The sequence below is a fragment of the Amphimedon queenslandica genome, unplaced genomic scaffold (genome assembly GCF_000090795.2).
Source record: "Amphimedon queenslandica unplaced genomic scaffold, v1.1 AMPQUscaffold_13513, whole genome shotgun sequence".
Classification (NCBI taxonomy): Eukaryota; Metazoa; Porifera; class Demospongiae; order Haplosclerida; family Niphatidae; genus Amphimedon; species Amphimedon queenslandica.
The window spans coordinates 502,440-513,987 of NW_003546251.1; the positions used below are offsets into that span (position 1 = coordinate 502,440).

The following is an 11,548-nucleotide window of genomic DNA, read 5'->3' on the forward strand; positions in this document are numbered from 1 at the left end:
ATCTTTAAATGAGAAGCCAGGAGCTCCCAAGTGTTTATGAGCTTAGAATAATTGGCAAAATCAGAATCAGTCGCTTTTTCGTCTAACGCCATTTTTACAGAATAATTATAGCATAGATAATAGAGTAAATGAAAGGGATTGGAAACGAAAGCGTGGGCGTAGCCCAACCTCCATTCATTTGTATTGCTGCTAGGCTGACAGAGGCTCGTTTGAAATTTTTTGTCACAATTTACCCTTGATTTTCTTTCTTTTAGGAGCAATATCTCGCAAGCAAGTGTTCCTATGCAAGTGAAATTAGTGCATCAAGTAGCCTAATGTTTCCTCTTTATAATTCTGTTTTCTATTGTATAGATAATTTTACCATGTTAATGTTATGGCACTTTTAAAACCATAAAATGTATTTTTTTTGTCATTATAATCCCTTTTTTGAAAACAAGCTAGAGTAAAATACAATATCTTTATAATCATATGAAAGAGTTTCCATTTGCATATCGAATGATACTAGTTAAGGTTAGAATCCATGAAGCATGAGTTTGTTACTACAGAAAAAGGACGAAAAATGAAAAAAATTTGTTGTACCTATAACTCGTTGCAAAATAACGCTGTAGAAGTAAAAACCTTGCTGCAGGTAGTCCAACACTTTCTATATCGAACGGTAGGTATATCATAAGTAAGCGTCCTCTTGGATCTCCATAAATATCCTTCGAAGTCCTTGCAGTACAGCCTCACTAATGGAGGAGATGGGAAATCAACCAGGTTTTGGGCCGGTAACCAATAGCAACATCAACCAGCCTACGCCCCCGTTTCCAATCCCTTTCATTTACTCTATTATCTATGATTATAGATTTATTGCCAGTTGCCACTCCCACAAATCGATTGATTATATCATTCATTATAATAATAATTATTAAAATTATCAAGAATTATTATATAAAAATAAAATGTACATGTACAAAACACAATGACAAAAATCATCATTACAAGAATCATCATCGTCATCATTATTATGAACTTAACATTTTATATTAAATTATTCATAATGTTCAAGTCAATTCAAAGGCCTAATTACCCTAGAAGTACTATTATTACTATTGTACTATTGACCTTCAGGAAAATCGTCTTGAGCCTAATAAGATATAAAAATACTTTGATCGGAATCAAAAATGTCTCCAAATGCAGTATCAATAAAATCATGCATAAAACATGGGGTGATAGTTATAGTAAATATGACATGATAATAATAGCCAGGGTTTCCCACAAAGCATGCTAAGTGAGCTAAATGACATGTTTTATGAGCTGAAAAGCACTACAATACAATACATGGCATTTGGAGCAACTTCAAAAATTCTTTAAAAATCCAAACTTGATCAGAATCAGTTCAAACATAGGTATAGTTGGTTTCAGTTGAGTTCGACCACTGACCCACCCTTATATTAGTCTTGCATAGCCAGACTTATTCCCTTTTTTGACATTAGCAAGACCCATCTTTCCCCTTTTTGACATTTTTAAAAAGGGGGGATGGGTCTGACTACGCAAGACTACCCTTATATATAACTTCTCTGTATTAGAAAAAAATTTTTAAATGGTGAATTCTCTCCTTTTAATTTTTGACAAAATTTGACCAAAATCCCTGTACTAAGTACAGAGACTTTGGCCCAATTTTTGAGCAACTTCAAAAACTTGCATAGAGGAATATATATATTGGCTCACTTGAGTAGGTTCTCTATATGACAAGTGTGTTGGTGCACTACTGCTGCTTAGGTCGGTAGATGTGGCTTGGATTGGTGCAGCTAGGACAGGTTCCGACGCAACAACTTCCGACTCAGGCTTTCCTTCTATTTTTTCAGCTAGAGTTACCTCTTCTGCATTCCTACATGCTTCAGCTAAGACACGGCGAGTGGCTCTCCTTCCATTTTTCCTCCTCCACAAAAACAGCATCTGTATCTTCTGTTGATTATAATCGGGAAAATCTCTTTTCAAAGCGGTTATATCTGGATCAGTTATCTTTAAAAAAGTAGCCAGGAGCTCCCAAGTGTTGATGACTTTAGAATAATGAGCACAATCTAAATCAGTAGGTTTTTCGTCTAAAGCCGCCATCTTTAAAAGTGGGTGAGGCTTGTAAATGACCACTCCCTTTGCGTTCTGCAAGCTGAAAGGGTGGGGCTGCTTTTTGTCACAGAAATGCCACTTCGAAGGTGTCTTACCTTTGCTTTCTGCATTTTTATCTCATCTTTCTGCTCTAAAACAAGTAAGCTATGTCATTGCACCTATAATGCAAATCAAATATCTCTTCAACAGGAGCTCAGTTAGATTTGTTCTCAGTTTCTGCTCAGAATGTCAGCTTTACTGTCAACACCTACACTCCACTGACATGCACAGCAACAGTCAACTTGACTCTATTGTCAGATGAAACTTTACTTGTTATCACTATTGAGCACTCAACAATACCCATAAAATCGGAGGCCTTTTCTCTATTAGAGGATTTTAACGAGGACATTGATGAAAATGGCACCATATATCAAGACTCTGCACAGATAAATGGAACCCTTGATGTTTTTGATGCAGGAGAGTATGCATGTACAGCCAGAATAGGAAATGATATTAAAAGGGTCTACTTTAATGTTGCCACTTACAACTGTAAGTTGCTAATTTCATTATAAACCTACTAGATATCTTTACATTGAATTATCACTATAGTTCAATTGACTGTGGAGCCATTGGAAGATAAGAATGTTTCCTTACATGAGCCAGTTTTATTTGAATGTGTATTCAATCACAATTTGGTCCATATATCATGGAGAAAGGACAACAATCCTTTGACCAGCATTAGTGGTAGAATAATGATCACCACGTCAGGAGGACAATCACTGCTGAGGATTTTAAGCTCAAGCTTTGATGATATGGGTACCTATACGTGCTCTGGAAGATTACTGGAATATACAAACAGCACAGAAGCATTTCTTATTATTGACGGTACAATTTCCATTAGTCTATTATTCCTTTTATTTGTGTTTTACAGAATATGTTCCTCTTTACATAAACAGTGAGAGATACAATGAGTACAGTACAGTAATGAGTAATAGAATTGGTGCAGTGAATTGTGACATTGAAGGAGTTCCAACGCCAACTTATACCTGGAGCAAAGAGAGTCAAATGTATAATAAAATATAACATCCATTATAATTATAATAACAATGCATTTCAGGATTTCTAGCATTATAAGCTACACAGAACCTTATGTAGCAGAAAATGGAAGCCTGATCATTACATATGCTGGCCCTTCAAGCAATGGGAACTATACCTGCCATGCAAGTCAAAGGTTAACTTTTAATATGACTACTCTCAGTCTTACATATAATCTAAGCATCGTTATTGAAGGTAACTTTATACTGCTCTTAATAACAATGTTGATGATTGTGTTTTAGATGAGCCAATTCATTGGTACATTTATCTGATAGCAGGAATTGTAGGAATTGCTATAGTTTTAATGATCACAATTGCTATTTATTTTGTAGTGGCCAACACTGATATTTTCATAGACAGTGAAAAAAGAAGGTTAGGATGCAAATTGGAGCAAATTTATGTATCTGTTTTGTGTCCATAGAATGAAGAGGATGGAAAAGAAATGGAGGAAGCAACTGAAAAGTCAAGAAACTGCCGATGATGAATTTGGATTCTATGGTAGTTGCATATTAGTCATTGTATATGTAATATTATTAAATTGTCTCTTGCAGCACCGACAAATACATATGATACCGAAGAACTGTGGAGAGACAATGAACTATTTGAAATGACAAATCAAAGCTCCAATGAGCCAATGGAGAGTCCAACAGTGTGCACCAGCATTGATGGCATACAAGATGGCGGTGGTGATGATGATGATGATGAGGGCTATCAAGGCACTTTCATCAGGAAGCACACTCTACCAAGTAAAAAGGACAAACAACCAGAAACAAAGAGCACTACTCTCATTGATGCTGAAGTTGACGACTCTGACGAGAATGATTCGTTTGATCAGGGAACTTTCATCAGGAAAAAGACTCCACCAAGCAAAAGGAATGAGACACCATCAAAAGGTTCTTCAAGCAAACTACCAGTTGTTCCATCACAAGAGACAACTGTCCCCTTAAAAGATCCTACCACCCAATCAGGTCCTGCAGTACAAAGAAACATACCATCATCAAAAGAAGTTAATGAGAAAGCAAAGCAAGAAGATGATGGGTCATATTATACAGAGACGGTGTATACACCTCCTCCATTGTTAGACTATGAAGATGATGATGATGATGACATAATGAAAGAAGAGCTCACAAGAGCACTTTTTGGGAAGGACAAAGAAGACTCCTCTCCAGTTCCCAGCACACATTCTGATAGGAACAAGACATCAATGGGAGTAGAAGAAACAGATGGATGTGAATCAGTCCCACATACAGTATCAAAAGATGAAGTACGGGGCACCGATGAATCAGAAGCAGAATCGAGTTACGACTTGGAAAAAATAATGGCCCAGCATGCTGTGGCAACTATGAATCAACCATGGCCTTTTAAACCACTGCTGTCAAGTGCATCAGATGCTGAGTCAGATCAAGCCATCAAGAGAACAGATTCCTTTTCTAAACAACCTCAAAGAGAGGCTCACAGAAAATCATTTGATAAAGACAGTCTTCATGGCAAATACCCTTCACCACCTCAAGGTCGTAGGAGGTCTCTCACTGATAAACGTACAGCAGGTTCTTACGAAAAAGGTAATCCTCGACTAGCACGAAGGATGTCTCTTGATGGAGGTCAGAGAAGGTCTTACACTGAAGACTTTCCAAGGAGCCAAAGCATTTCTAATAGACCTTTACTTGATAGGCATATCTCTGAAGCACCTGTTAAAAAATGGCCAGGGAGGGATAAAAGGGATGATCAGTCTGAAGTATTGTTGAAGAGAAGATTATCAGACTCACACATACAGAGGAGGTCACAGGAAGCAAAGAAAAACTCTGATGCCAACGATCTGGCTCCTTTAGACACACTGAAGCTGAAAAAAGAAGCAGACAAGGAAAAAGAGAAAAAAGAAAAAGGAGCAAAGAAAAAAGGAAAGAGAAGCAAGGGTGCAAGCTCACTCGCCAAAGCGGACGTGTTTTATTAAAAATACCCTTTAATTCACATTGTACAGTAAAAACTTGTTTTATTTATTATTAGTACTTATTTATTGTTAGTAAAAATAGATTGAATGTTGGTGAAATTAAAATAATACAAGATAAAAATTTTTTTTACATTCAGTCAGTTTTTCTTTGCTTCTTTTTCTCTACAAAATAGTATGACTCATGACAAACCTATAACAAACCAAATGCATACCCTTAGCCTCCTTCCATAACCTGTTCTCTTTCTCTTTCTGCTCAGGAGAGGCTGTGATCCTTACTCCAAGAGCATGTCCTATCATTCTTCTTGCTACACTAGCTGACAATGGAGGCTTCTCTGGTATGGATGAGTTGCTTTCAAGCTCAGTTGATGAATGAGATGGTTTTTTACTGCACAAAAAGTCTCTGATGGATTCTGTGATAAATAAAATCTAAAATGGCAATTTGCTCTCTCTCTCTTTCTCTTCACTTGCATAACTCTTTGCTATAAAAATAGATGCTTCGTGATTCGAATCTGACAATAGCCTTGTTTGTATATTCTTGAATGATGATTCAGCAATAAAACTAGCTACAGCATAAAGTAAAAGACAGAGCTAGTATATAAATTGACCATTCAGCGGACATACCATCGGATGATGAGGTATAAATAGCTAAAGCGTGGGTGTCATCTACCCATTTTAATTTCATAAATTCTGAACTATAAAAAAACAGTAAGACTATCAATGACTGGAGAGGTTAGTAGCTTCATTTAGCTCTACCAAGTACACATTTTAAATTTTCTATTGCTCAACAATTGAGCCAAATACCATGCACTACAGTAAAGGGTATTTTGGTCAAAAACGGGTAGGACAGAATTCTCCATTTTAATAATTTTATCTGATACATATACATGTTCTTATGTTATATTCCAAATTTGAGCTCATTTCAAACAAGTTTGGATTTTTTATGAATTTTTAAAGTTGCTCAAAAATTGGGCCAAAGTCCCTGTACTATAGTACAGGGAATTTGGTAAAATTTCGTCAAAAATGGCTAGGAGAGAATTCTCTATTTTTATAATTCTATCTCATACATATACATGTTCTTATGTTATATTTCAAATTTGAGCTCATTCCGATCAAGTTTAGATTTTTTACAAATTTTAAAAGTTACTCAAAAATTTTGGTGAAAGACCATGTACAGGGACTTTGGTCAATTTTTTTTCAAAAATGGCTAGGAGAGAATTCTCAAATTTTATAATTTTATTTTAATAATAAATTACCTTTTATTAATAAATAATTCATTTAAAATATCTTTTGTCTTTAAATTTGGTGAGAATCCATGTACTTCTATGACGTAATCAAATTCTATTACAGCGATAAATAATATAAGATTTTAAGTGTGAACATTCTCTATGTTACTACGTAGACTGATTTCAATTACCAATTACTTGAATTCAACAGGTTAACAGAAATAAATAAATAATAATAACCTTCAGTTTTGTCTTCAGCTTCAGGTAAAGGTCCATAGTACTTATCCAGTAGTGATACTTTTTGGGCTGTGTCGCCATCAAGAGTTACCACACGTTCTGGGCTATCTTCTAGCTTAAGGTTTGCTAATGAATCTGTTAAGGATTCGCCAGGAGTCTCCTCAGATTCTTCAACTGACGCCATGATTGCACGTGGGCAATAAAAGTAAGTAATGCCACGCCCCTATTAAAACTAATAATTAATTTTGTCTAATTATGCTAATTAATAATAAATTAAAAACTTCTTAATAATCATTATTATTATGATACACTGTAGTCATGAGTGTGTGTCTGTATGTATTTATGTCTCTTTCTCTCTTTTTCTTTTAAAAGTGGTTGGTCAATCACTTGCTTCCCAGTTCCTTCATTAGCTCATCACATATAAGAGTCAACTCTTGCTTCTCTTGTTCCTAAATATCACAACAATCAATCTATGCCACTATTCAACTATATATCAATATTATATCAATATATACACCACTTATATATATATCACTGCATTGGGTGCATGCATACATACAGGGAATGTAGTATACTTTCTAATGGATCTAGAGTGTATGTGTGAATCATAAGTGGTCTATCATACCTTTTGTTTCAGTTGCCCTTCAAGGCTTGATATTTGAACTGTCATCTTTTTAACATTTGCTTTTGTCACTGCTAGCTCTGATGCATGATCAGACTGTAGCTTATCGTATATCTTATTGGCCCTAGAGAGAAAGGGAATAAATCAAGAAATAATACACAAAACACATACTCTTGTATTTTTAGGAATGTTTCATCTTGCAGCTGCTGATTCATTTCTTCTAATGATTCAACTTTCTTCTCCAGGTGAGCAATATGGTCTTGTAATGAGCTCTCAGACTGATAAAGAGAGAGAGAGAGGTGGGGAGACAATAGACAGTATAAATGTGCAATGAACCACATGAAAAACAGGTCTTACTTTCTGTAATAATGTCAAAGTCTCGCGTGCTTTTATGTGTCTTTGGTGAAAATCTGCAAACGACTTCTCCATGGAATTGAAATCAGCAAGAGCCTAGAGATGCATAATGACATAAAAAAGACAAATAGACTTTACTAACCTGATCTCTTTGCTGCTCTATCTGTCTGCTCTCTTCCTTTAGTTTCTCATACATGTCAAGCATCTTCTTTTCAGTGGCAAGATGTTCATCACACAGGGCTCTATATAATAATAATAATAATATCACACAACACTGTAATTACATATAATAAACATAAGAGCATTCAACTCTGTACTGTACATCAATAAGAACATGATTTTTATGTTCATGCAGCTTAATTGTTACATGTACATGTATAAAATTTACTTCAATTTCGAGCACTCTTCTTCCATTTTAGAGTTGCTTGATGTCTGGAGTGCATTGTTTGACCTCAAATTTTGAAGTTCTTTGACCAGCCTGTCCATCTTTTTCTGTGATTTTTGGAACTCCTGTGAATATTCTTCTCTCACAGCAAGAACTTGGCTCTCAATCTAAATGATCATAATAGCTTTAAATCATCAATAGTTATATCTACCCTCCCTCTATTCAGTTCTCATCTCACTATCCACACAATTCATTCTTTCTTGCTCTCTTACTTCTGCCTGTGCTTCTTGCCTGACTTGAGCAATAATCCTCTGCAAGTCATAATCAGTATATTTTAACACCTACATGTACACAAACAAAATAATACAAACAAATAATACAAATAAATAAAGAAACAAATAATACAAAAAAATAATACAAATAAATAATAATAATGCTGTTTGGCAGGAGACTGGGTTCACCTAACCTTGACTAGTTCTGGATTACCCTCAAGAGATGAGCGTGCCGGTGGTAAGTGAAGACCAGGTCCACTTATATTGGGATTAGCTGAAGGGGACTGACCAATGAGGTAGTTAGAAGATGGAGAGGAGGAAGTGTCTAATAGTGTCTTGGGGAACGGACTCTGTGATGCAAAAGGAGACTACAGTACATTAAAGAGAGAGAGAGAAGAAAAGGAATGATATGAAAGGGCACAGTAAGATTAAAATCAATGGTGTATTGGTGTAATCTAGTGCATTAAATGATGTATTAAAATAATAGAAAAATGGGTATATTTAAACATATACCATTCTCATATTATCATTGTTCCCTCCAGTCATGTGTAACAAGTTCGGGCTCTGCATCAAGTCCCGTGTCCCTGTTTGGGGCGTGGCTTCCGAACCAATCACTGATGATTTCGTAAAAGTTGCCGTTGGGGGTGTGTTAAGCATGAGAAGATTATCGCCGCTAATAAAAACTTAATGAGACGATGATGATAATAGGAAGAATACCTCATGGGGGGAGGGAGAGGAGGAGTAGTACGTGCTGGTACCACTGGACCTACTAACGGATCAAACTTAACATATAAGGACTCTCTGGCTAGGGCACTGGTCTAATGGAGGAATGGAGAGAGAGAGAAGAAAAGAAGAATATTATACAAACATGTATTACAGTACAAATATGTACATGTGTGTGTAGATATTAAGATTTCTTACAGTTGTATTAGTATTAGAGCCCATCCTCTCAAAATAATCAGTGTTAAACTGAGAAGCTAATAAATGATAATAATAAATAATAATAATAATAATAAAATGCTTTTAATACCTGATAATTGAAAATCGCGATCATCAAACTGATCCATATAACCAAAATCACCTCCTCCTCCCGTTGTTGTTGCTGAAGGATTTGAAGGAGATCTTGAATTAGGTACTTCATTGTCGCCAGTAATACCATAATCATTATAGTCTTCTCTGATTAAAAAACAAAGAAGAGTTAATCACCTCTCAGCTAGTGTGCTGTCCTGTTCAAAGACATCGGTTAACTCACTTTGTACTTTTATCCGGTAGCTTGTCAACAAGCTCTGAAACAAAACCCTACACAGCCAGAAAACAAAGAAAAAGAGGAGAGAGAGAGAGAGAGAGAGAGAATGAGAGAGTGATTATGATGATTTGCTTCCTTACTTGTGCACACTGCGAGTAAAACTGATGATCCTGCTTTGATATAACTCGTGTCCTCTCTGTCCAATTCTCGGCGTTATCCAACTCTCTGATATCATCCCACCCTCCTCCTCCTACCCCTGGACTACCAGGAACCTATAACCAATAGACCACAGACCATACTTATGTACACATATACATTGGCAATAAGTCAATTAGTAGTCCCATACTATCAATTTTGTATTACATGATACTGTACATTGGCTAACGAAATACATGCAATCACTCTAATATGTACATGTTTAGCCTCAGAATTTAAAAGTCTGTCTTTTAAGGAAATCAATTCACGTATAATTATATATCCAGGATTTATATATTTAGATTACAATTAGGTAACAAGGCCTCCAGCCTTCCCTTTCTCTACCTGTCCTGTCTTGAAAGTCTCTGTCTCTGACATTATAAGATTTGGCTTCTGTGACTCTGTCAGTATGTTAGTAGTAGCTCCAGTAGTAGTAGTAAAGGCAGGAGCAATGGGTGAGCGACTATTAGAGATATCAGTGGCGGTGGGTGTAGCAGATAACGTTTCTCCACCTCCTCTTCCTTCCCCTTCCATAGGTCGGTATCTAAACAAATTGCAAACTGTTGCAGCTGAAAATATACAAGAGGACTAACGTATCAGCTCTTTAAAGAAGCTATAGGTGAAAGGAAGATCAAAAGAAGTTTATAAAGAAGTCTTTTCGAATTTCGAGTTTTCTTGCCGCCTTAGATTTTGATTTTTGAATCGACCACGCCCTTTAATAGTAAAAGTTTCGTTTTCAAACAATTAGACTTAATACGGTATAAGTTATGTTGGAATTCTAATGGCTACATTCAAATAATTCTAGTCCTTGAACAATGTTTTGAGTTGTTCCATTGTGTCTTCAGGACTGGTAACAGTGTGTCCAATAGTACGAGGATCCATAAAAATCTCATAATCATTTCCACCCTGCAAAAAAATAACAACAATAACATTTTTAGTTTTATACGCTGCCATTATTTACAGGGTACGTTTTGTCACCAAAGAAGTGAATCTCTTTGTAGAGCGTGAGGTCCATCAGTCCAAGACAGAATGTCTTATCCCAGCCTTTTGGAAACACATCAATACTAATCTGACCACCTATTGATACAATAAATAAATAAATAAACAAATGAATAAATAAATAAACAAATAAAATAAATAAATAAAATACTTGTACACTATTGATTAAATACACATTTCATCAGTTAAGCATCAATACAAATAAAGTGCATCATTAGTACCAATTGAGAACTTCAGTCCCATGTCAGCAAACTCTTTCTCCATTGCTTCAACAAACTTCTCTCGAATCTTGTGCTCCTAAAAAGAGAGAGAGAGAGAGAGATTGTTGAGAGTTAAAAAGAGAGAGGCTGTTGCTTGTACTTTGTCATATTCAAAAAACTCCATTCGCTCCTCTTGAGTGCAGTTTCTACCAATGGGGCAGAGATTGATTAGCCCATCACGAAATTCAATGAAAGTACCTCTTCAAAAGAATGAATATAATGTAATAGAAATAAAAAGTTCTTGCCCAACCAATTTCATTTTTGAGCAACTTTAAAAATTCGTAAAAAAAACTAAACTTGATCGGAATGAGCTCAAATTTGAAACATAACATTAGGGCATGTATATGTATCAAATAAAATTATAAAAATAGAGAATTCTCTCCTGACCAATTTTGATGAAATTTGACCAAAGTCCCTGTACTATAGTACAGGGACTTTGGCCCAATTTTTGAGCAACTTTAAAAATTCATAAAAAATCCAAACTTGATCGGAATGAGCTCAAATTTGAAATATAACATAAAAACATGCATATGTATTAGATAAAATTATAAAAATGGAGAATTCTCTCTTAGCCATTTTTGATGAAATTTGGCAAATGACTATGTACTATATAGTACATGGTCT

At 35.5% G+C, this 11,548-nt stretch overlaps 5 protein-coding genes across 5 annotated transcripts in view; 1 reads left to right on the forward strand and 4 right to left on the reverse strand.

Annotated features, from left to right (window-relative positions):
• Positions 1 to 876: 876 nt before the first annotated feature.
• LOC100639595 (uncharacterized) lies at positions 877 to 2,132 on the reverse strand. Its single transcript, XM_003383236.2, has 2 exons — positions 1,711 to 2,132; positions 877 to 1,126 (listed from the first exon to the last, which is right to left on the reverse strand). The coding sequence occupies exons 1-2, from the start codon at positions 2,095 to 2,097 to the stop codon at positions 1,097 to 1,099; spliced, it is 417 nt and encodes a 138-aa protein (XP_003383284.1). The 5' UTR covers positions 2,098 to 2,132; the 3' UTR covers positions 877 to 1,096.
• Positions 2,133 to 2,152: 20 nt separating this feature from the next.
• LOC109587503 (uncharacterized) lies at positions 2,153 to 5,230 on the forward strand. The gene is made up of 8 exons (XM_020003751.1): positions 2,153 to 2,248; positions 2,299 to 2,637; positions 2,698 to 2,973; positions 3,020 to 3,155; positions 3,206 to 3,378; positions 3,426 to 3,555; positions 3,605 to 3,681; positions 3,735 to 5,230. Exons 1-8 carry the CDS (start codon positions 2,182 to 2,184, stop codon positions 5,132 to 5,134), a joined length of 2,598 nt encoding a protein of 865 aa, XP_019859310.1. The 5' UTR covers positions 2,153 to 2,181; the 3' UTR covers positions 5,135 to 5,230.
• LOC109587511 (coiled-coil domain-containing protein R3HCC1L-like) lies at positions 5,147 to 6,788 on the reverse strand. The gene is made up of 6 exons (XM_020003759.1): positions 6,595 to 6,788; positions 6,385 to 6,469; positions 5,753 to 5,823; positions 5,596 to 5,694; positions 5,344 to 5,541; positions 5,147 to 5,293 (listed from the first exon to the last, which is right to left on the reverse strand). Exons 1-6 carry the CDS (start codon positions 6,773 to 6,775, stop codon positions 5,265 to 5,267), a joined length of 663 nt encoding a protein of 220 aa, XP_019859318.1. The 5' UTR covers positions 6,776 to 6,788; the 3' UTR covers positions 5,147 to 5,264.
• A 160-nt stretch (positions 6,789 to 6,948) lies between these two features.
• On the reverse strand, positions 6,949 to 10,352 carry LOC100635886 (transforming acidic coiled-coil-containing protein 3-like). Its single transcript, XM_003383290.3, has 16 exons — positions 10,259 to 10,352; positions 10,011 to 10,209; positions 9,611 to 9,742; positions 9,477 to 9,523; positions 9,255 to 9,400; positions 9,146 to 9,201; positions 8,942 to 9,042; positions 8,738 to 8,897; positions 8,419 to 8,592; positions 8,225 to 8,293; positions 7,956 to 8,119; positions 7,710 to 7,809; positions 7,571 to 7,663; positions 7,385 to 7,491; positions 7,217 to 7,337; positions 6,949 to 7,040 (listed from the first exon to the last, which is right to left on the reverse strand). The coding sequence occupies exons 2-16, from the start codon at positions 10,197 to 10,199 to the stop codon at positions 6,975 to 6,977; spliced, it is 1,725 nt and encodes a 574-aa protein (XP_003383338.1). The 5' UTR covers positions 10,200 to 10,209; positions 10,259 to 10,352; the 3' UTR covers positions 6,949 to 6,974.
• Positions 10,353 to 10,409: 57 nt separating this feature from the next.
• The window catches only part of LOC100639718 (phosphomannomutase-like), a 2,659-nt gene continuing 1,520 nt past the window's right edge, over positions 10,410 to 11,548 (reverse strand). Inside the window, exons 5-8 of the mRNA XM_003383237.3 lie at positions 11,025 to 11,124; positions 10,886 to 10,961; positions 10,627 to 10,742; positions 10,410 to 10,571 (exon numbers count right to left, since the gene is read on the reverse strand). Of these exons, the coding sequence (XP_003383285.1) occupies positions 10,467 to 10,571; positions 10,627 to 10,742; positions 10,886 to 10,961; positions 11,025 to 11,124 (397 nt within the window). The 3' untranslated portion in view covers positions 10,410 to 10,466. The remainder of the gene's footprint in view (positions 10,572 to 10,626; positions 10,743 to 10,885; positions 10,962 to 11,024; positions 11,125 to 11,548) is intronic.

Bases quoted from the DNA above. Each gene is read 5' to 3' on its own strand.
- LOC109587503 (XM_020003751.1), top strand. From the start codon at position 2,182: ATGCCACTTCGAAGGTGTCTTACCTTTGCTTTCTGCATTTTTATCTCA. The intron at 2,249-2,298 runs GTAAGCTATGTC...TCTCTTCAACAG, and splicing joins ATCTTTCTGCTCTAAAACAA to GAGCTCAGTTAGATTTGTTC. The intron at 2,974-3,019 runs GTACAATTTCCA...TGTGTTTTACAG, and splicing joins AGCATTTCTTATTATTGACG to AATATGTTCCTCTTTACATA.
- LOC100635886 (XM_003383290.3), bottom strand. From the start codon at position 10,199: ATGGAAGGGGAAGGAAGAGGAGGTGGAGAAACGTTATCTGCTACACCC. The intron at 8,898-8,941 runs GTATTCTTCCTA...AGTTTTTATTAG, and splicing joins CCTCTCCCTCCCCCCATGAG to CGGCGATAATCTTCTCATGC. The intron at 7,338-7,384 runs GTATGTGTTTTG...CTTTCTCTCTAG, and splicing joins ACATTCCTAAAAATACAAGA to GGCCAATAAGATATACGATA.
- LOC109587511 (XM_020003759.1), bottom strand. From the start codon at position 6,775: ATGGCGTCAGTTGAAGAATCTGAGGAGACTCCTGGCGAATCCTTAACA. The intron at 6,470-6,594 runs GTTATTATTATT...TCGCTGTAATAG, and splicing joins AGCTGAAGACAAAACTGAAG to AATTTGATTACGTCATAGAA. The intron at 5,294-5,343 runs GTATGCATTTGG...ACTATTTTGTAG, and splicing joins GTTATGGAAGGAGGCTAAGG to AGAAAAAGAAGCAAAGAAAA.
- LOC100639595 (XM_003383236.2), bottom strand. From the start codon at position 2,097: ATGGCGGCTTTAGACGAAAAACCTACTGATTTAGATTGTGCTCATTAT. The intron at 1,127-1,710 runs GTGAGCCAATAT...ATATCTTATTAG, and splicing joins CATATAGAGAACCTACTCAA to GCTCAAGACGATTTTCCTGA.